Genomic DNA, 22,163 nt, shown 5'->3' on the forward strand with positions numbered 1-22,163 from the left:
CAGACTAGAAGCCTGGGGTTAGGTTACTCCTAATGTGCCGTGGCAAACAGTAGAAAGGTCACCAGAAAACTGGTACAGACTTGCCGTTATCCAGCAAATTGAAAGGGTTCCTTGGGTGGCGGTGGCGCTGCTGCTCCGTTGTCGTTTTCTGCTTCATGGGAGATGCTAGAAGTCCGACGTCTGCAAGTGATTGTAAATCCATCTGGTGTGAAATCCTCTTGTCAAACCACGTGGTGGTGTTTTAAGCACTGGCGTGTATAATTGATTATACAATACATCATGCGGGACATTTAACCCCCTGGATTGTTCTAAAATAAGCCGAAGGGTTATTTTTCTTCTTGTAGGAGTTGAAACACTGAGGGATCACACACAAAATATTACTAAAAGCATTACTAGCACTGTCAATATTAAAACATTTCAGGTTTCGGAGCAGTATTATGGTAGCGGAAGAAAGCACTAAGTTATTCACTAATCACAGGTAGGATCGGTGCATTTTATGTCACTTCATTTCCCTCGAGGTAGGTCTGTTTTTTGCTTTGGCGTTGATATAAATATATTAGTTTACTTAAGGTGAGGGATGTTATAGTTTGTGGATCGGTTGCTCTTTAGTTGTATGAATGATATTAAATGTGATCATTGGAATTGGAAGAGATATATCTAAACAACGCCTCTTGGATGTTCTTGGTACCGAACGAAGACGGAGATATATATATATATTATGTATAAAATAATAAGAAATACGAATACTAAAATGGTCGCAATTATCACAGGGATATAATGATAATTTATATTGGAAAGTTCATGATTCGAACGGCGTGATTCGTTGGTCACACTGTATATCGTAAGAGTTGTCCTGATTTTTGGAACTCCATGTGTAATGTTTATGTTGCATAATGTCGATGACAATATGTAGTTCACAGTGGAAAAGGAAAAATATCAAGGGATTCTAAAATTATAGGTTAGCTGTTCTTTTAAAGATCAGTTACCTTTTACATACGGAAATGCAAATTCAGCATACTTTCATTCAGATGCAGAATAATGAGTCACCTTTTTGTAAAAGCAGAGAGGAAATGTTTGTGTCGCAAAGAAAAGTGTTCTTATCTGTCTGAATGCTTGTTTTTGTGTTTCCTTCTTCCTAGTGGTGAATCCTTTATTTTTTTTTCAAAGTAAAAAGTGAGAATCATTAAAATGTTTTTTGATATTCAATGTTATTTGCCAATTGAGTTAAAATATTTAGATGCATTTATGATCTTTTCTTGTTCTTCCTTTCGTACTGCCAATTGAAAGAAGAGGAATACCTAAAAGATGGAATATTCCAGATCCTATAGTATATCTTGCGCTCTGCCTTGGCTGTTATATACATTTTTAAATAGATGTGTTCGCTCGTGTAGAAAAAAGCTATTTATCCTCATGCTGTGTCGTCTAATTCTTCATAGTATGGTTTAATTCTGTCTACAAAAATCTCTTGTATGGGTTGACACTATGACTCGGGAAATGTGACCTCATAAAGATTAGTTTAACTCTTTCGATAATTTCTAAAGGTCCTACGTATCTAGCCGAGAAAGTTTCTATTATTCCAATCTGACGATTGGGGAAAATACAAGTACCTTCTAGCCCTTATCAAAATTAGTATGTTGATATTTAAGGTCGTAATATTTCTTCTGTTTGTTATAACTTGCAGTTAGATTGTCCTGAACAATTGCACGTATTTTATTCAAACGTTGCAAAACATGGATCATCCTATATTCTTACACAACCTGTAAGAATATAAAAAGAAAGTCAATAAGATGTTGAAAACTTGAGAAGAGTTTGTGAAGAATATACGATGAAAATAAATGTTAGAAAGACAAAATCCATGGTGATTGGAACGAAGTGACCAGTGTCAAATATAGAAGTAGGAGCGGATAAAATACAACAAGTGACTAGTTTTGTCTGACAAGTGACACTTCCCAAGTGTAACACTCCGATTTTATAAAATTTACCTGGAAGATACTACACATAAAATAAACGAAAATTTGTCTTTTTATTTTCTGCAGCAAGACGGCTTTAGGGGCATAAGCCCCCACCCAAAATTTTGGAAGTTGACGCGCGAAAATCAAGAACAAGTGTACCGAAGCGAAATAAATTGTGCACAGATATTGTAGACCTAAAATGAGGGAATACGTGTTTCGTTTTCTTCTAAAAAGAAACGGTTGGGTGGGTCACGGACCTCTTCAAAAATTTGATCTTGAAATATCAGATGTGCTAATAGTAGTATGTCAGAAGTGCTTAAAGAATATGAAGAACTGGAACAAAATTTTGTTGCAGTGACAATACGCAAAAAATTTAACGAATACGGATTTTTTTATTTTCTGCAGAACAACGGTTTTAGCGGGCATAAGCCCTCACCCAAAATTTTGAAATTTGACGCCTGAAAGGCAATAAGAAGTGGACCGAAGTGAATGAAACTGTGCACATATATTGTAGACGTGAAATGAGGGGATACTGTTTTGAATTGTTCTTAAAGAAAAGAGTTGGGCGGGACACAGACCTTCTAAACCGTCGATTACGAAATATCAAAAGTGCAATTCGGAGGGGCCTTGGCCCTAATAATATTTTGGGGGCCAAGGCCTTTCCGAAAAAAGTAAATTTTACCGTAGTAGCGCAGGAAGGAGTGGACCAAAGCAAATGATATTGTGTGTAGGTATTTCATATGTTAAATAAAGTCTCTCATGTTTCCCAAGTGTTCGCATTCAATTTGCTTCAAATTTGGCACATCAACAGTAAATAGGAAATAAATCGACACGTCTTTCTGTTTATGCGGGAAAATATTGTAAGGGTTAAAGGAATCTCCCGAAATACAATAAAATACGCTATACTGTTTGTGCTTACTGTTGATGTACCAAATTTGAAAAAATCGGATAAGGACAGATGTTGAACACGAAAGGCCTTATTTTACATATATAATATCTACACACAATTTCATTCGCTTCGGTCCACCCAACTGTTTTATTTATTATTATTATTATTATTATTATTATTATTATTATTATTATTATTATTATTATTATTATATTATTTTCAGGAAAATTAGAATCACGTATTCCTTCATCTTACGCCTACAATATCTGTAAACAATTTCATTCACTTTGTTCCACTCTTGCCTTTCGGGTGTGAACTATGAAACTTTTGAGTGGGTGGTTTTTTCCCATAAAACCGTTTCTCCGCAGAAAATAAAAACGCGTATTTGCTTATTTTTGCATATTGTACAACGTTTCGTTGAAATTGTTAATGTTCTTTAGGCACTTCTGACAAACTGTTATTAGCACTTTTGATATTTCGTGATCAAAGGTCTATAGGGGTCCATCTGTGCACAATTTCATTCACTTCGGTTCACTTCTTCTTGCCTTTCAGACGTCAAATTTCAAAATTTTGGGTGGGAGCCTTTGTCCCCTAAAACCGCTTTTCCGCAGAAAATAAAAAAAGACACATATTCGTTTATGTGTAGTATCTATTTGCTAATTTTTTTTATCAAAATCGGAGTGTTACATTTGGGAAGTATTACATGTTAGACATGAGTTCAAACAATGCCGCAGTGGTTCAGTGGTAGAGGGTTCACTTCTGGTGCATTCGATATCACCTCGCGTCGAGTGAACCTTGTGGTTGACACACAAGTGGGTTTTCTCCGGGTTCTCTATTTTTTCATTCCACCTTTTCATTTATTAGTCATTACCACCGTCTCTTTTAGCCTAGCATATCTGTAAGACGTAAATCTCAAAGATTTCATTTTATCCCCTTTCAGCAGCGAGGCTATATAAGACAAAACCTACTGATTAACGTGGAATCCGAACCACATGAGCTCCCGCCGAGAAGGGAAGACCAACCGTAGCAAGTAGTGACTATTTTCATGAATACATGTATCCAGTGGCATATTTACGATTTTGTTTCGGGAGGGGATTTGCTAATTTTCGGGGGGGGGCTTTGCCTGGAAATGTGAAAATTCTGCAAGGTATTTCAATTACTTTACTATACTAAGTAAGATTTCGGGGGAGGCTTAAGCCTGGAAGCCACCCCCTAAATACGCCACTGCATGTATCATATAGAAATCTCTTCAAGTCTGATACTAAAATATTATTATTATTATTATCATTATTATTATTATTATTATTATTATTATTATTATTATTATTATTATTATTACTATTTTACGTATTACTTGATTTGCAAGCAATAGTTGCAGTATTGTAGGAGGAATATTGCCTAATTGATAATGCTTATGAGAATTGTTACGTTTTTACAGGGGAGGATCTACTCTTCCCACCCTGGGAAAGCACTAATTACGTAAATTCCTCTTCCACTCTACAAATAAAGCACTAATTAGCATATAGCACTGGAAAAGGATTAAATTTTAAACAGGAAAGTAACATTCTACATATTGTTTTTTCTGTGAAACAGATGATTGATTAGCTTTAGTGGATGAACATTTAAAAAAATAATGGAACGAATTAATTTCTTTATACGACAAATAGCTGTCGTTTCTAAAGAGAGCAAAAACATAGCAAGTAAACATAAATCGAAACCTCTGCTCAGCTAAAACTCACAGAACACTGTGTTAACATTTTGATTTTGTCTTATTCCTAGAGACATTTACAAGGTCAGTACAATATTGTCTGTTAACGTGTAAAAGTTGGCTGAAGGAAAGTGGAGCAAAATACTAAACAGTTGTGCAGTGCTCATTTTAAGTAAAACAACATACATCGAAATAAGGAGTGGAATTTGGCTGTTTGCAAATAAAAAATACTTTTATGAGCTGTTGGAGCAACTAACTCACACACTGATAGAAATAGAAGCTACTGTTAGAAATGGAAGAGATTTAAATGCTTCATCAAAGTAAAAATATGCTTCGTAGCAATTGAATCCCGACTATGAACAATTATGACAGCAGCGAGATTCGTACACGGAGTCCATAATTTCGTTACTAGTCCATGACTTCACCGTTTGAGCAGCGACTATTTGCTTGCTTTTGCTGATATATCTATGCATTTCGGGCACAACTTTGGAACATGAACACTAAAGTGAAATAATTAGAATGATGAGATTGGCAGTTTGAACTTTCCACTATTGCAACCCTAGTTGGGCATTGCAACATTACGCGAACTCTATTTTATATACAACCATTATTATACATTTGGTTTTCATAAACTTGCTCTTATGATAATACCGATTTCCTAATTAAATTAAATGTACAGATAATTGTTTAGTTCAGTTGAATTTGAGTTTAGCGTTCTTTTCAGCAGCGAGGCTATATGAGACGGGACCTATTGATTAACATGGAATCCGAACCACATGAGCTCCCACCGGAATCGAACCAGGGCCTCCCACGCCAAATTTATACATAATTGTGTCTTATATAGAAGCTAATATCGACTTTGTGCTGGACAAACATCTTGCTCGTGGGTTTTCTTTGGGTTCTCCCGTTTATTCACTTTCTTCATTCTACCATTTTATTCATTTCTCATCATCACCGTCTCCTTTAGACTAGCCGGTATAACCGTGGGACGTAAAACTAAACATTTCATTTTTGTTTCTTGCTATACAGTATATAATAACTAAACATTTGATCTAAATAAATGAGAAACCTAACATATTGCAGATTACTAAAATTGATATTTAATTAAATTTTAAGCATTATACATCTATACGATTGTTCAAGTTGCTTTATAAAGATGCAGATTATGAATTATACTAATTTTTCAGTGAAATGAAATTAAGTCTTTAAGTCAGACGTCCCATGCATATGTCCGCTAGGTAAAGGAGGCGGTGATGATGAGGAATGAATGTAAATTGTGGAACGAAGAAAGTGGGAGGAAACAGGGGAACCCTGATAAAATCCACGCACAAACGGTGTTTCCCCACCACAAATGTCACTTTGTGCAAGTGGGATCGAACCAAGGACTCTATGCACCAGAGGTGAACGCTCTACCAGGAGGATGAGGGAGGTTTCAAGTTGATATTTAACTCAGAACTATGTTCTTAATGAGTTGTGTTGATTTGGAGTTTAACGTCCCTTTCAACAGCAAGACTATATGAGACGTGGAAGTATTGATTAACGTAAAAAACGAATCACGTGAACTTCTGCCGTGTGGTGGTGATGATGATTTTGAAGCAGCTTTCATTTATGCCACACCCAAACTTCGCAAGACAATGCCGCATATTTAGGAATATTTTGATGTCAGCAATCATAAGCTGCTATTTGAAACCATAACACTTTGTACAAGGTTGGCAACATTGTCAACCGAATAAGCTCAAATATTGATTAGTTTCATTCTCTATGTTAGTATAAAAGTATTTGCAAAGGCATAATTCCACTTGATTGTATTATTCTTGTAATATTGAACATTTGCATTTACTTTCCCATTGTGAGCCAATGTAAGGACTCGACATATTCCATATTCCTGTGTTTTGGCAATCAATTTGATTATAAACAAGCTACTGTTTTGAGCGAACAGAAAATATTCTTTATTTAGGCTAAATTATTGTTAATTGACACTATATTCTGCCCTTTTTTCCTTGTGTCTCAATGTGTAAATTTTTACAAATATTATACAAATCAGAAACGTTCAGTTATATTTGCAACCTAAGGTGAAATACGCTTAGTACGGATAAGTTCTCCATCTCGTTTGAGGGTTATCGAATTTTGCATTTTTAATATTTACAAATAAATTACTGCGTACCAATATTTTCAAAAGTCACTTAACGAATAATGAATTCGGGCAAGTTCTTTCGAAGTAGTATTACGTATGAATCAGTGGAGACGGAATTAAGGAGCTCAGGCCCTGTAAGACTTCCAAAATTTTCATTGGAGGCTGAGCTCTTCCCCGAATGATCGATCCATATTTTAATTGATTTGCAGGTATGACTATTGTTAAGTTTCATAACTCAGCGCAAGGGTTTATGTTTACTTAAAAAATATCGTAATACATATACCGCATAATCTATCCGTATATTATTTCATACGCATATACGCTTTACGATTTGTTCTTTTAACAGCTGGGGACAACTTCATTCTGCTGTTCTAGCTACTCTACCAGGCGTAATTCATCTGCGAGCAGGCATTAGTTGGGTTGCCTAACTCAAGGACTTTGTAGATCAAGAATTTCTGTGGCCCACAAAGTCCGTGAGTTAGGCAACCCAACTAACGCCTACTCGAAGATGAATTACGCCTTGTAGAGTAGCTAGAACAGCAGCATGAAGTTGCCACACCTGTTAGAAGAACAAATCGCATTCTTTCCTGTACCATCTTGTTTCGAATTTTCGTCCTATTTTCTCTATAGTCATGTCCATGAAGTTGATTTTCCTCTCTTCTTCTACCTCCATTTCTAGCCTAATCCCTTTTTATCCTAAATTATTTTAATAAATTTCTCTAACTGTCTCTTAGTTCCTTTCCATATTCCAAGGTGTTCAATGTAAATCAAAAAAGTTATTTACTTACATTACGCATGCACTTTTGCTATACGAATCCATAGTATAGGTAGTAATAGTAGTAGTAGTAACAACGGGTCAGAAGCCCCGCAGGGCTCATTTTGTTCCACCTTGACTGCCATGATATTAATTTAACCTCAGCTGCTTCTTCAATTTTCTTCCTCTTTAATTCCAACAAAGTGACAATTTCCTTCTATTACTATATAACACAATAGATACACTAGGAGATTTGCACACTCGCAAACTGCAAAAAATCAGAAATGTGTATTTAGTTGTTACGGCTATGGCCGAGGGTGAAATAAAAATATAATGTTCAGAATATACTGTCTGCAATGCAGTAAGTAGAGTAGTTCGGTAGGTAAGAGTGGTTCGGTGGAGCACAGTTGGTCATGGCGGGTGTTGTATGTCAGTGGATCACATGCTGTTGATCCTCGGCCCGCTGGTTGACTCAGAAAAATCGACCCACTAACCTACCGACCATGTCCAACTATGATCTGAGGGTGAGGTACTTGGTTCGTTCCCATGGCAAGTAAGCTTGAAGTGGACAGCATCGTGCTCGTGGGTTTTCTCTGGACATTAAAATATCCTCCCATTTTCTCCTTACACTAATTTGTCCATCATAATTAACTTGCTTTAATCATGGTCCCCCTTAAGCTAACAGGCATAATCGTCGGACATTAAACGCAAAGATCACGAAATATCAAAAGTGCTAATAACACTATGTCAGAATTTTCTAAAAGACATGATGAGTTGCAACGAAATTTGTGTAGGAACAATACGCAAAAAATAGAAGAATATGTGTTTTCTTTTTATTTTTTTGTGGAAAAAATGGTTTTAGTGGACAAAAGCGCCCATCCAATATTTTGAAATTTGACGCCCGAAAATGAAAACGTATACCGAAGCGAATGAAATTGTGCATAGATATTTAGACCCGAAATGAGGGAATGTGTTTCACATTTTGCTGAAAAAAAAAAATAATAAGTGGGCACGGATTCCGGAAAGCCGTGAAATATCAAAATTGCTAATAACAGTATGTCAAGAGCGCCAAAAGGCTATGAAGATTTGCACCGAAACTTTTTGTAGGGACAATAGGCAAAAAGTAAACGAATATTTGTTTTTTTTTTTTTTTAATTTTCTGCGGAAAAACTGTTTTAGAGTGCAAAAATTTCTACCCAAAATTGTGAAAGTTGACGCCCTAGAGGCAAGAAGTGGTGAACTGAAGTGAATGTAATTGTGCACAGATATTGTATAAATAAAATGAGGTAACATGTGTTTTGTATTTTCCTTGAAATTTTCCAAACCTTTGATTACGAATTATCTAAACGTCAGAAGTGCCTAAAGAAATGGATGATTACAACGAATCTTTTGTAGGGACAATATGCAAAAAAAGCAAACATGTGTTTTTAGCTTGTGCGGAGAAACAGTGTTGGGGCCAAGGCTTCTTCCGCAAAAAGTAAATATTATCGTGGAAGTACGGGAAGGAGTGGATCGAAGCGATTGAAGTTGTGTCTAGATATTGTATATGTAAAATAAGGCAATTCGTGTTTCCCAATTGACCCCTTGTAATCTATTTTGTAAATATATTGATATCAGAGTTATGTTATAGTTATCACAGTCGTTGTGTAAAAAATATTCTTGACGCTTCGCGAATACATCTGTTGACAGTGTAAATATTACAAAGGGAATGAGAAGGAATCATCTTTGGTAATACTGGATGTTACTATAACCAAAGGGGATTACTCCTTATTCCACTTCTATTAAGCGGCGAAAATCTGTCTCCAATATTGAAGGGGGAGAGGACGGGAAGAACGTTCCCATATTTTCTAAAGCAATGTTCAAAATATTTATGATGTTGAAAAACAATACTGTGAAGGATCAGGGGAGCAGAGTTGTCTTCATCATTGTCAGGCGGGCAGATTTGAGGCTTATTCTGGAGGATATCAATTTCATCTTATTTTCCTCTGTGGGAATCGGACACAATTCATCAAATTTCTCCCCCAAAACACATTTCAAATCGGGTTATTGAGGGCACAATCCCTCAGTTCCAAGATTGGAGGGGACATGTCCCTCTCAACCCCCCCCCGTGCCATTTGTGCCAGTGCTTGTAATACACACACATTCTCAACAGATGTAGACACGAGGCATAAGAACATTTTTTATGCAGTGAATTTGGTAACCATAATATAACACGTGATATCAATATATTTACGAAATAGATCATATTTTGTTGCCAGTTACCATGAAATACTGAAAGATTTTACAGCTGATTTGAATATTGCTATTATTTTAATTCATTATAAACCTATAGAGAATTAACATTTTACTTGTAGCTACAAGCGGCTGCTTTATTGGTTGAAGCAAAAAACAAAAAAACAAATAAGTTGCCACCAATGGGAACCGAACCGTAACCCTTGGAACGTCAGTCGCAAATGCTTCTGACTCTGCCACGCCGCCACTTAATAAATTTGTGCAACATACGACATATGCAGCGAGTCAAAAACTTTAAGACGCTTTTTCTATGCTATATTAGGCCATTGCGCTCTCCCAGTTTGTAATATGAACACTTTAAATGTTCAGAATCACCTTGGAAAAAATGGCTCGTATGTTAATTTACCAAAGTCTGCTTTCTCCTTGTAAGCGAAAAAAGAACTTTAGGCATTTTGGGATATTGATATTTGTAATTGCAATTTTAGCAAGATACGAAGATACTTTTGGTGAATCAGAAAGAAAGTGGTTTGAGGAACTATATGCCTATTTTTTAAATTTACATTTGAAGTCTCTCAATTATAGTATTTTATCATGACGGAAATCAGTGTGTTTCGTCGTTATCGTAAACGTGTGCAATTTGCTTCATAAACGAGTGTTTTTTGACTCTTACTTGAGAGAGAAGTCTTAATGTAGTATCGTAAGCATTCGTTTCGTAATTCAGGGGTCCCGAGTTCAATTCTCGCTGCGGTAAGTTGTTTTTATGAACTATAATATTCATACTTCTGATGTGTAATAATACGAAAAATACTCAATTTCTTTCGGTCTTACAAGTTAGAGTGGAGACAGCTTTCTTCACAGGGGAAATACTAGCAAATTGACGTCACATGTCTGTCTACAACCTTGATTCGTACTGCGGTGGAAAACGTAACGTGTTTAGTAAACAATTCATGAATACAATCCCTAATGGTCATACTTAGGGCCTAGTATGACTCATAAATGTGTCTGAAACGATATTGTATCCGAGCAATTATTCCGAACGTCTTCCAATATTACTCCTACTGCTAGAAATAATATTTTCATTCGCATTTCCAAGACTTTCCATATATCCGTTCAACCGACATTTGTAAATAGGAACTATTCTTTCTTATATTTGTATGTATATTTTGTTCAAATATCAATATAACTCATACATAATCCAAAGTCTTTTAGCCAAAGAAAGCGTGTTACTATGTATCGTAGTGAAGACAAATCCTACTTACTTTCTGTTTAGGCATCCGGAGTTTTGATATTAATCTTGTCCTGGAGCTGACACCTTCTTTCTCCCCTCTAATTTCCTTTCGGACACTATTCTCTCTTATTCATTCTTTATCACTATCTCTTACCCTTTATTTTTCTTTTCCTATAAACTTCATTACCCTTATTTACATTGTAATAGGACGTAATATTGAGGTCTTAAATTTTCAGTAATAATAATAATTATTATTATTATTATTATGGTATTAAAACTTTCAAAGTTGCCCTAATATTAGACAAAACTTACAGATAAACACACCTCTGCAACTACCAAAATTTTAAACCAAAGCATTCAACTGAAGTTTCGTGTAGGAAGTATTCTACTGTACGTTTTGAGGAAGATAACTGTAATAAAAATATCTTAATATCACTGAACAGTAAGGATATAATAAACTAACTTTTAGGGCATGCAGAAGTAATTATAAAAGCTTTGCTACAAAAAAAACTTACACAGACCATAATAAATTCTTTGAGCTCCAAAATACAAAGTTACAAAATAGCGTATAAGATTCAGTCTACAAAGTAATTTTTACTTAAAGAATGGGCATACACTATTTTGAGAATCGAGATAAAACGAGAAATGTTTGCGATACTTTCTGTCTCGTCTCGATTTCCATCTCCCATCAAGATGATAATTTGAGTTTCCCTTGTCTCGTCTTGAATGTAAAATGTTAACTCTCGTCTCAATTTTGTACATTTTGTATCAGAAACGAGATGAGAAATTCCTCTTCTCGAGAGGAACACTAAGCAAAACCGAAATATTCTTGCAACGGTTACATTTCTGGTTGTAATGTTAGGCCTTGAGCGATAATAAGCTCCTAACTTTTAATCTTCTATGAGATAATAATAGTTATTATTACTACTATTTTTATTCCTGAAAAATTTGATAGTTCAAGTATTGAAACATCCGAGTATTCAAATATCAGAAGAAAATAAAACGTGTCTCATCTCCGATCGATCGCCATCAAAAATTCTAAAGTAAAAAAATGTACTGGTAGTTCGTGGATCCGATTTGATTCGACTACCTTCAGATTACTGGTCGAACCACTTAACCACGATTACTACGCATCAATTGATTTTTTTTAAGTTTGTTTGTGAGTATAATACACGCGCCATATTTGATTCAGAATAAAGGAGTTTTCTATTTTGTTTTTAAAAAGTCTGTAATGTTTATAATGTAGTGAATAGTGATATAATGCCCTCCGTGTCAATTTCATGTTCCTGTGTTTTCCCAATGAATCTATTAACAAACTACTGCTTTGAACAGAAAAGACTTTATTTAGGTAAATCGAAAGAAGTATCGCTTTGGATGAGCGGTTAGAGTGGTAGTTTTCTAATCTGGCGGCCCGGGTTCGATTTCCTCCTTCGCTGTTTACCCTTTTTAAAATGTTTCATTTCCAATGCTGAGCTCAAGTTGGATGCTGCTAAATGAAAGATAATCTCCAGTGGAGAAATTCAGTGATCTTGAAAACATACCAAGAAAAACGAATTGGGGAAACGAGTTGCAGAGTTAAATTTATCAATGATTCTATATTTGATTTTATCCGTAATTTCATGCATTTTTAAATTGTTGTTTATTCACACTATATTCTCCGCTTTTCTCTTTGTGTTTCAATGTGTAAAATTTCACAAATATTATATAGATCACGAACCCTCAGTTATATTTTCAAGTTAACGGGAAATAGCCCTACTTTAATACGAATAAGTTCTCCATTACAAATAAATTACCAATAATTATAATTTTCAAAAATTATTTAACGAATGATGAAATCAACACTTTCTTCTTTTGAAGTAGTGTTACGTATGAATCAGTACCGCCGGAACCTAGGAGCTCAGGCCCTGTTAGACCCCCAATATTTTTATTGGGGATTGGTTTCTTCCCCCCAAACGATTCATCCATACTTTTAATTGATTTGCAGGTAGGACTAATGTTAATAGTTTCAAAACTCAGCGCAAAGCTTTGAGTTAGTTAAAAAATAACCTACCATGCGTACCGCATAATTTATCCGTATATTATCTGATACGCGGGTATGTATAGTTATTTGAACTAAGTAAACTTGTTTATATAATCCTAGGTTGAGTTAATTATAAGATTAACTAAGTCCTCCGACTGTTATCTTCTCATCAGCGCCTCTGATATCCGTATATTTTTTCAAGTGGCTGTGTATAGTTTTACGTGTGTATCATACAAACAAGAAGTACTGCGAGTACAAGTATCCAAAGATTCCCTTTTGTCATTTCGTCAGCCAGCGTTTTGCTCAACTTCTGCACGAAAACACTCTCTACGATTTGTGCTTTTAACAGTTGGGGGCAACTTCACGCTGCTGTACTAGCTACTACCAGGCGTAATTAATCTTGAAGCAGGCGTTAGCTGGGTTGCCTATTTCACGGATTTTGTACATCAAGAATTTCTGTGGCCCACTGTACGCATGCTTCTGTATGCAAACAATATCATATAGTCCTGTTTGTAAACATCACCACATATATTTACGACGGAGTACTATACATCACGACTATTACTACAATAAGCACACGACGGACCACCAGCACCTTCTGCAAGTCACATGACGACAGAACAGCAGCACCACCACAGCCTCTCTGGGACACCTGTATATTGGACAGCAATCAGCCTACACTCACCAGTTTTCTGGTCTCTCTCCTCTTTTTTGCCTGGAGCACTGCGAGTAATCTACCCCAAAGCCTCTAGTGTGCTTTGGGAGTCTTGTCTATCCTTTTCCTCCTGGCTTAGCCTGCTTCGGGGCTTTGTATAGATCGTCTCCACGATTGCATGGTCTTTGGCTACCTAATTTCTACTTTACAAATAGAGAAAAGTGGTCTTTCAGTAAATCTGTTGCTATTTGGAAGATTTTATAGATAAATCTGTAGTGTAAGTCGATTCTGGACTGTGATTTTATTACCCTGGCTCTACCAATCCAAATTTTACAATATTTTTGTCACCTTGTTTTAAAGTTTCTTAATATTAGTTATCTTTGTTATACTTTTTCAACTTATCCCAACAAAAGGAATACAAAAGCAAGGATTGGATTAAAAATATTCGGTCTCTTCAGTGAACCTCGAACGCCTCACCTTCTATAACCGAACGCCGAAAACAACTGAAGTATGGCTAACAGACACTAGAATATTGATATAATATTTCAAACTTACCATGTTTGTTCGTATGATAAATGAGATAATGGGCTAGACTTTAAACTTTTTAAGATCATTTAGTATTTTCTAGTATGTTAAGTGTCCTATTATATTATTTTGTTATGCTAAAATAGCAAAGCCTAAGAATTGACAAATCTTCCCAAGAGGTGTTGAATGAAGTTCGTCTTGATGACTTACGTTTCAGTTGTTCTATCAAAATCTTATGTATTAATACCCTCCTCTCATCCATACACATGCACAAAGTGATTTACTGTTAAGTCTGCTTTAAGCTTCCAATATAAACAAATTTAGGTTTGCAGCATTCACTAGAGCATTGCAGAATATTCGGTGTACTCAACATGGCGTTACAAGATCGCATTGGCAACACTACCGTTGTTATTTCCTTTCACAATGACTGGCAGCTTGCTTTCCTCAGTACTCTCATAAAAGCTTGTCGATTCAGCTAGATTTTAGTATTACATGTTGAGTTTTATTGTTATAGTATTACACATTGTATGTAATGATCTACACTTGCATCTTCTAACGTATACCCCTGTACAACAGTATTACACATTGTATGTAAAGATCTACACTTGCATATTCTAACGTACACCCCGGTACCACCAGTTTCCGTGAAGCAATTTCACTGTGTACACTGATGCACTGAAATTTCTTTATCGAGCTACCCTTGCTGTACAGGGCTAGCATAAATGATTCATTCATTTTGAAAACGCTATATTATCAAAAGTATCACACATACACACATGAAAGATATACGCCTGTAAAAAGAACAACAAACTCAACACATTTATACACCCTCTACAATGTTCAATATGTGCCCCTTTGGTGACACGACACATATTCAGACGATACTCAAGCTGATTCCATACATTTGAAGTGTTTGAGGCAAGAACGTGGTAATCAACAAATTTTTAATTGCTGAGTTATGCAGCACCAGATAAACAGCGACGCATACCGCTTTGTCTAATCTTGTCCCTTTGATCATGTATAGTCGTATGTGAAAAATCAGCTTTCTGATTTTGAAATTGAATTGTATAGCAGAAAACCTCCAATTTCTTAAAATAGTAAAATTGTGGGTCACCATGTTCTTGCCTCACGCTCTTCATTTTGTGGCATAGTCCTTTCAATTGTCTGCACTGCAGCACTGATGCGTTCTTTGAACTTGACTAAGGATTGTGGTAGTGTGGGTACGTAAACAAAGTCCTTAACGTACCCCCACAAGAAGAAGTTGAATCATTAGACCTGGGAGGGGAGACAAACTAGGTCATTCTCACCAATACGCTTAATCCAGCAATGCAAAAGTTCATCGTTTAGGTAGTCACAAACTTGAATATGTTAATAAAGGGATGCCAAACTCTACACAATACACACTTGGTGAGCTTGTGGTTTTTTTTATATATTTTTCATGTGTGGACGTGTAACACTTTTAAAAATATAGCCTTTTCAAAATGAATGAATCATTTACGCTAACCCTGTATTTCGTCATTTGCTCGTCACGTGGCATTATTTCTAAGTGCTTTCACAAAATATTAGATTTGGGATTAACTTAATTTTCAACTCATTCTTGCAATTACCAAAACATATAATGAACATTACGTCCATCTAGGTATTATACAAGTCATCCATTTACTTACAAAACTTCCGTAAAACAAATAGTTTGAAATATATTTTCTTGTCATTACCTAATTTAATACAAATCGTAAAAATGAAGTAGTTAAAAAATTACTTACAGCTCTGAGACATGAAGCGTTTTCGTAAAATACCCCACAACAACCAAGACTGGATTGGATAAATAGTAATATAGCGACAGCTATCAAAATTGCTAGTGTAGCAGTGGAGCCGATATCAATGCAGTAAGCACTTATACTTTTCCCTTTATCAATTATTATAGAAGGCCACACGATGAAAACGATACCAGCAACCTTAAAAGTAAAACAGAAAGTGCAATTTAACAGTAACATTTCAATGGTTTAATTATCTTTTAAAGAATAAGTGGTCTTTAGTACTGTAAAACGGTGTTAGTTTGCACCAGAAATAAGGGAGATTAAAGAAAATTCGTCCAAGTGCATTAGTGAACTGTAAGTATGGTTATGGCTATTAAAATATAAACTTTGGCGCAAAGTAATCCCATAGCTGAGATTACTTTGCTCCGCATACAAAAAAGTATGTTCAACATACGAACATAATGTTTCTCTGCAATGTTTTTCTCCCATATTTATACTTTCACTTTCTACACAAAACAGCTTACAGTTTACAAATATTGATAATAGAATGATGGTACCAGTATCGGCACTTAGTATGACTTACCAATATTTGTAAAGAAAATTATGTATTTTATTTACCAACACAGACATGGGCGCCGAAGGGGGCTGGGTGGGGTTCGCTACCTATTGCACTAAAATGTATACGTAATATAGACCACATATCGCACGCCCGGTGGAAAAGTGTTACAACTCAAAAAAATGGATATTTTGAGTTATCATCGCTCAAACGAGAATAGAGAGAGAGATAGAGAAGCGAGCTAAACCTGGTTGTATTTTCGAACAAAGATAATGGAACGCCCCCATCCGCAACCTATCGGACTAGGTGGGAAAAACCAAATCTAAACATGGCTGCAGAAGAGGCTTTACGCGCACAAACACCAAGAAAGCTCAGCTGTTATTTTTTTTTTCGGAAATCCAGAGGGTGTAGTAACACATAAATTAATATTAATTATATAAGCAAATAACAACACAACAATTTCAGGAAGAATATTTATTACAATAATTTACAATAAATTGTGTTTTTCCTCGCTGCCAAGTCAGATCTGGATCCATCAAATATTATATCCATGTAGTTTCAGGAGTGAAAATAATTTCAAAAACATATTGTAATCTCAAGAAAGTATCATCTGATGTGTCACAAATATTTAAATCTAAACATTGAACTATATTCTCCAATATAGTCAAGGACCTCTCTTATATGACGCTAGAATCTATACTCAAGGCCAGTCAAGGACCTATCTTGTTTGACGCTAATATCTATACTCCAGGCCAGTCAAGGACCTCTCTTGTTTAATGCTAGTACCTTTTCTTTCCTTTAAATAAGAAACTAATTCGCACCTTTAATCAATACTTAATGAAGATTTCCTTTTCATTCATAATCAAAAATGTTTCCGTAGATAATTAATCAGGAAATAAATACCAGCAAATAATATTTTAACTAATTTACGCAAAATAGTTCGCAAATTAAATGTTACGACGAAAAGCTACCGCAATCGGTTTTATTACATTTAATCAAAGACATTGTAATTTAAGAAAATTATCAGTCTCAAACCGGTCAAACATTACTTTCAAACAATTCGAACATGTCAAACAATTTTTACTTTTTAGAAAAAAAAAGAAATAATTTTCACGTTCAGTTTATACTCATTCCAATCAAAGTTAATAGGAATTTCAGTTGTTACTCTATTAACCAAAATCAGGAACTTCAAACCTGAAAAAAACACAATATAATATGTACACTTCCAAGGTTTCGGGTATAAACCCTCCACCTTTTCTCCCCTGGATTTACCGAGATTACTCGCGTTAAATCTTTGTATAATTCTCGGAAATTCTAACCAAATGGAAGCCAACAAGACAACCTACATTAACATATAATAGGCGCAAACGAAACAATTTACTAGAAAATTAAAAAAGTCACTCACCTTTGAATTTCCACCTTGTTACCTTTGAATTTTGGAATTCTCCTGCTCTCAACTGCCTTGGACTCAACATTAAAACAAGAATAATCAAATATATAGTGAGGTTATACTCACATTTTTTTGTTTTAACGATCCCAATTTGAAACGGTAACTGAATGAGAAAAATGGGACGTTAAACTACAATTTCCCACATTTACAAAAATGAGAAATAATTCGGAAACAATTATAATTCTGAGATTCTGAGTACTACCAAAGCACTTCTCTTTATTTAGCTTGTTAACAGAAACAGAAAGAGCTAAACCAAGCCTCCCTTCCAATTCTCTTACCAACTTTTTAAGCAACACTAAATTCACTCGTTTTTGAAGAACAACAGACACACGTAATATCGCACTAAATTAAGTATTAGGATTATCATAATCATCACATACAAGGGTTATTCTTATTTCAATGCAGTAACACACTCTTCTATAACAACGACTTTAAGAACAAGAAAATCCGAAGCAAAGCTAATAAGTCCATTTCGATTCGTATACCATTTAAACAACCAAAGAATCCTGATGTTGTACGGTTGAAAAATTCCTACCCAAGTCAGCTAGCCGAGGCAAGCTGCTTGCGGTCGCAAGGCTCTGACCATGCGCAAACGCCTACTAGCGCATAAGCCAAGACCTTGAAGCTATTGATTCTGAATTGAAAGGAAATCTTCTTACAAGCGTTATTTCATTCTTTCTTTTTCTCCTATTTTTAAAGTTTGTGTCTTCTTCTTTAACACATCTTTAAATTAAATACATTAATATTATTTAACAATTATTCATCTTAGAATTAATTTTTATTGTTATATTTTCTATTTTTTTCCTGTTACTTGTAACGGCCACGTTACAATAACTAAATAAATTAACACTAGGATGGCAGAAGTACCAGTACTCCATGAAGCGATTTTGATAGAATAATGAACTTTAAAAGTCATGTTCCCACAAATGTGTAATTTTGACTTTTAACAGTCTTCCACCAGCAGTGCGATATATTAAATAGCAGAAGTAATATAGAACCATGGAATGGGTCCCCGATAGAAAATTTTCTTCGGACGCCCCAGAGCACACGAACCACGACCTGATAGTTTAGTATATGTTCCACAAACATGCCAACTGAGGAACAGAAAAAATCCCTGTGAACTGATTTTACTTGGTTGTTCTTTATGTCCCAGAATTTCATCCCAAACGTATCAGTGGAAGGTTTACGGCGTTTGGGGCTTTAAGGCTGAAGCCTACCCAAAATGCAGCATTTTTTAAAACACATCTAATGTTAGTTATTCCTATTCATATAAGCTTCAAGCCCCAACACAATCCCCCGAAAAATTCTAGTGATTTCTTTTTTAAAAAAACGAAGCCTTTCTGAGCCAAGTAACTTTCAAATTATTTTTCTGAATTCGCCACAGTAATTTATTTTCCAACATGAAATCCACTACGGCATCTACCTAGATAGAAAATTCACCTAAAATTAGAAGGAAGGAGGTACCATCAGTAATAATTTCCTATCTAAGAAGTCATTTTGCACCGGTACAAAGTAATCGCGATTAGATTTTGAAACTTTCTCCTCGTAGTTTTATTTTTTCTATTACATTTACATTTCACTCTTCAATATCCACTATTGCTTTAAAGTCACATTATACCCCATAGTATTCTACGAAGCTCATTTAACGTTGACGGAAATTTTTGCAGGTGATATCTTTCAAATTTTGTTCGCCTTTACAGTGACTGGTTTCCTTACCTATACAACAACAAACCCTGCGGGTAATTAGAACTAATGTTAACCGCCAACAGTATAGCCAAAATACAGTTAGATATTCTATCTTACAGTGGCAGTTGAAACTTTCTCTTTACAGTTTATGGGCTTTACCGACAGAGGACTGTGCAGTTCTTTCCATATTGTGTGCACATTAACCCTTGAAAAGCAAAGTATTTAAAACCTTGGAAAAGGACAAAAAGGAAAAAGAAAACGGAATAGCGAATTCCAATAGTTTGACCTATTCCTAAATGTCTCACATTTCTAAGATACATACAGTTATAAGTGGATGGCCCTCCTTAAATTTTGTCACTTATTATGTTTCCCAAGTTTTCGTTTTGTATGGAATGATGCTCTTGAGTTGCAGCGCAGAATTTTCGTTAGCAGCACTCTCCTTGGTAGCACAACAGCACTCTTTTCGTAGCACCCAACAGAGAGAATCAAGTAAGCATTGTCGTGTCACACCCGAAACAAAGACAGTATGGTGACGTGAGTAAGAGCAAGAAAATAATCCCTAAAGATCTATTATCATCTGCAGTGATTTGAAGATTTTATGTTATGATAATTTCTAAAATAAGTGAAAAAAATAGTTAAATTGGATTCTATCCATATAGTGTGACAATAACAGTTTCTATTGGTATTTTAATATGATTCAACATTATGTACTGGTGTAGGAGTACAAAAAGTGACATAAGCTAGCCCGCGAGAGGAAGCGTGGTTCGCTACCAAACAATGGTGTCGTAGGAAATCCCACGCGCGCATCTAGCACGACCCTACAATCACCCTCAACTTGCTCGAACTGAGATGCTCCCACGTGGCTGCCAGGTTTTGTTAAACTGGCTGCCAGGTGGAGCTCCCTGATTGGCTGAGGGTAATTGTATGATCGCGCCGAAGGCGCGTGAGACCCCCATCTGCTTTATTCTTTTGAGATTCTACATGAGAAATAACAAAATTATCCTAGAGAAACAACTTATGAGCAGTAGGTAACAAGTAAAATACTCTACAGATTTTTCGGTGTGAAGAAGTGTGTGCAAGTGTTATATTGGTGTAACTGAAAATATAAGCTGGCATTTCGATAAAATATCATTTCTGTTATTGAGCTTTTATCTAGATCAGCTGGGATAATGGTACAGGTTTTCAATCAATCTATTTTTGCCTTGTGCGACTCTGGAGCTTCTGTTACATTATTGTCTTTAGAGGCATGGAAACGAATAGCCTCTGTAATTTCCCACCCTCGCTTGCGACCTGCTCCACATGTTCTGTTGGTAGATTTCTCTGGAAAGAAAAAGAAACAGGTGCAACGTGAAACTGTATTATGTATCGAAATAGGGAAAAATTGCTTTTGACGTATGTGTGTTAGTTGTTTCTGATTTAAATACAGAATGCTTGTTGAAGAGAAATTTCCTCACTCAGTCTAAGGCTAAAATAGATTTTGGTAGTAACTCTGTCATTGTTGAAAAGGAATGAGAAACTGTAAGGCGCGCTATACATTACGAGATCAATCCTAGGAAATATCTTAGGATTTATCTTCGGAAAAATGTTATGACATATCTTGTAGGAAATCTTACCCTTGTGTGCCATACACGTGAAGATTTTTCCTGTCTGACCGAATGATGTATATCAACATTGTGAAATAGTTCTATTTAATAAAAGTATAAAGTTGAAGAATTACTATGCTAACCACACTGCACATCCCACTGATATTAATATCAGGCGCTATATTGTTAAATTATATACCTCTTTAAAAAAAAGTATAAGTCAGAAGTGTGCTGGTATACTTTTGGCGCACCACATTTTAGAAGATTTACAAGTAAAATTTAATACTTTGCATGAAAAGACATATTTATAAGGAACAAATTTTTTGGAAGCAACATAATTAAATACAAAGTAATACACCTGTATTTTATGTTTACAACTCTAGGGTTACTAGTGTAAAATCATTATAAATGTTTTAACGACGGTTAAAATAGGTGAGACAATGTTTAGCAGAAAGGGTCCAGCTATTTTTTCTAAGAAATGCTACAATTTCGGTAGTTTATATTCACATTAGTTTAGTTTAGGTTGGTTCAGGTTAGTTACGGTTATGTTACGTTAGATTATATTAGTACATGGGTCCAACACAATTTTCAAAAAGTGATAGAATTTCGCTTACTTCTATTAATATTAGGTTAGTTTAAGCTAGTTAACTTCATTAGGTTAGATTTAGTTAGGTTGTGTTAGGTCTAAGTACTTGCATCTTCCATTTCTCCTGTAAATTTTGTATGTTCTGCTTACTTCTGGACCCCTTCTGCGAAACTTTTACGTAAGTGAGTGCATATGAAAGTTGACCGGTGTTACTATTTTCAACCACCGGTGTATTTCTGCATAGTTTACATAAGCTATAATTTATGTTTACGAGTGGAGCGCTACTACCACGATACCATGACAAGTGCTATTCAAACTCGTATCATTGCCAAAACGCACTCGTTTTCACTACATCAACTGACGCGCCTGCTTCCTTCGCTCGCACCCCCTCACTAACGCTCGGGACTCCGCTTAGCCCTGCTCTGACTCGGTTAAATAGCATTCGTAC

The 22,163-nt window shown here is 35.5% G+C and overlaps 1 protein-coding gene across 1 annotated transcript in view; it reads right to left on the reverse strand.

The window, feature by feature from the left end:
* LOC145673521 (23 kDa integral membrane protein-like) overlaps positions 1-22,163 on the reverse strand; it is an 83,209-nt gene that overhangs the window by 34,286 nt on the left and 26,760 nt on the right. Inside the window, exon 2 of the mRNA XM_081743298.1 lies at positions 15,861-16,052. Within this exon, the coding sequence (XP_081599424.1) occupies positions 15,861-16,052 (192 nt within the window). The remainder of the gene's footprint in view (positions 1-15,860; positions 16,053-22,163) is intronic.

Source organism: Thermobia domestica, chromosome 16 (assembly GCF_964235325.1).
Source record: "Thermobia domestica chromosome 16, izTheDome1.hap1.1, whole genome shotgun sequence".
Lineage (NCBI taxonomy): Eukaryota > Metazoa > Arthropoda > Insecta > Zygentoma > Lepismatidae > Thermobia > Thermobia domestica.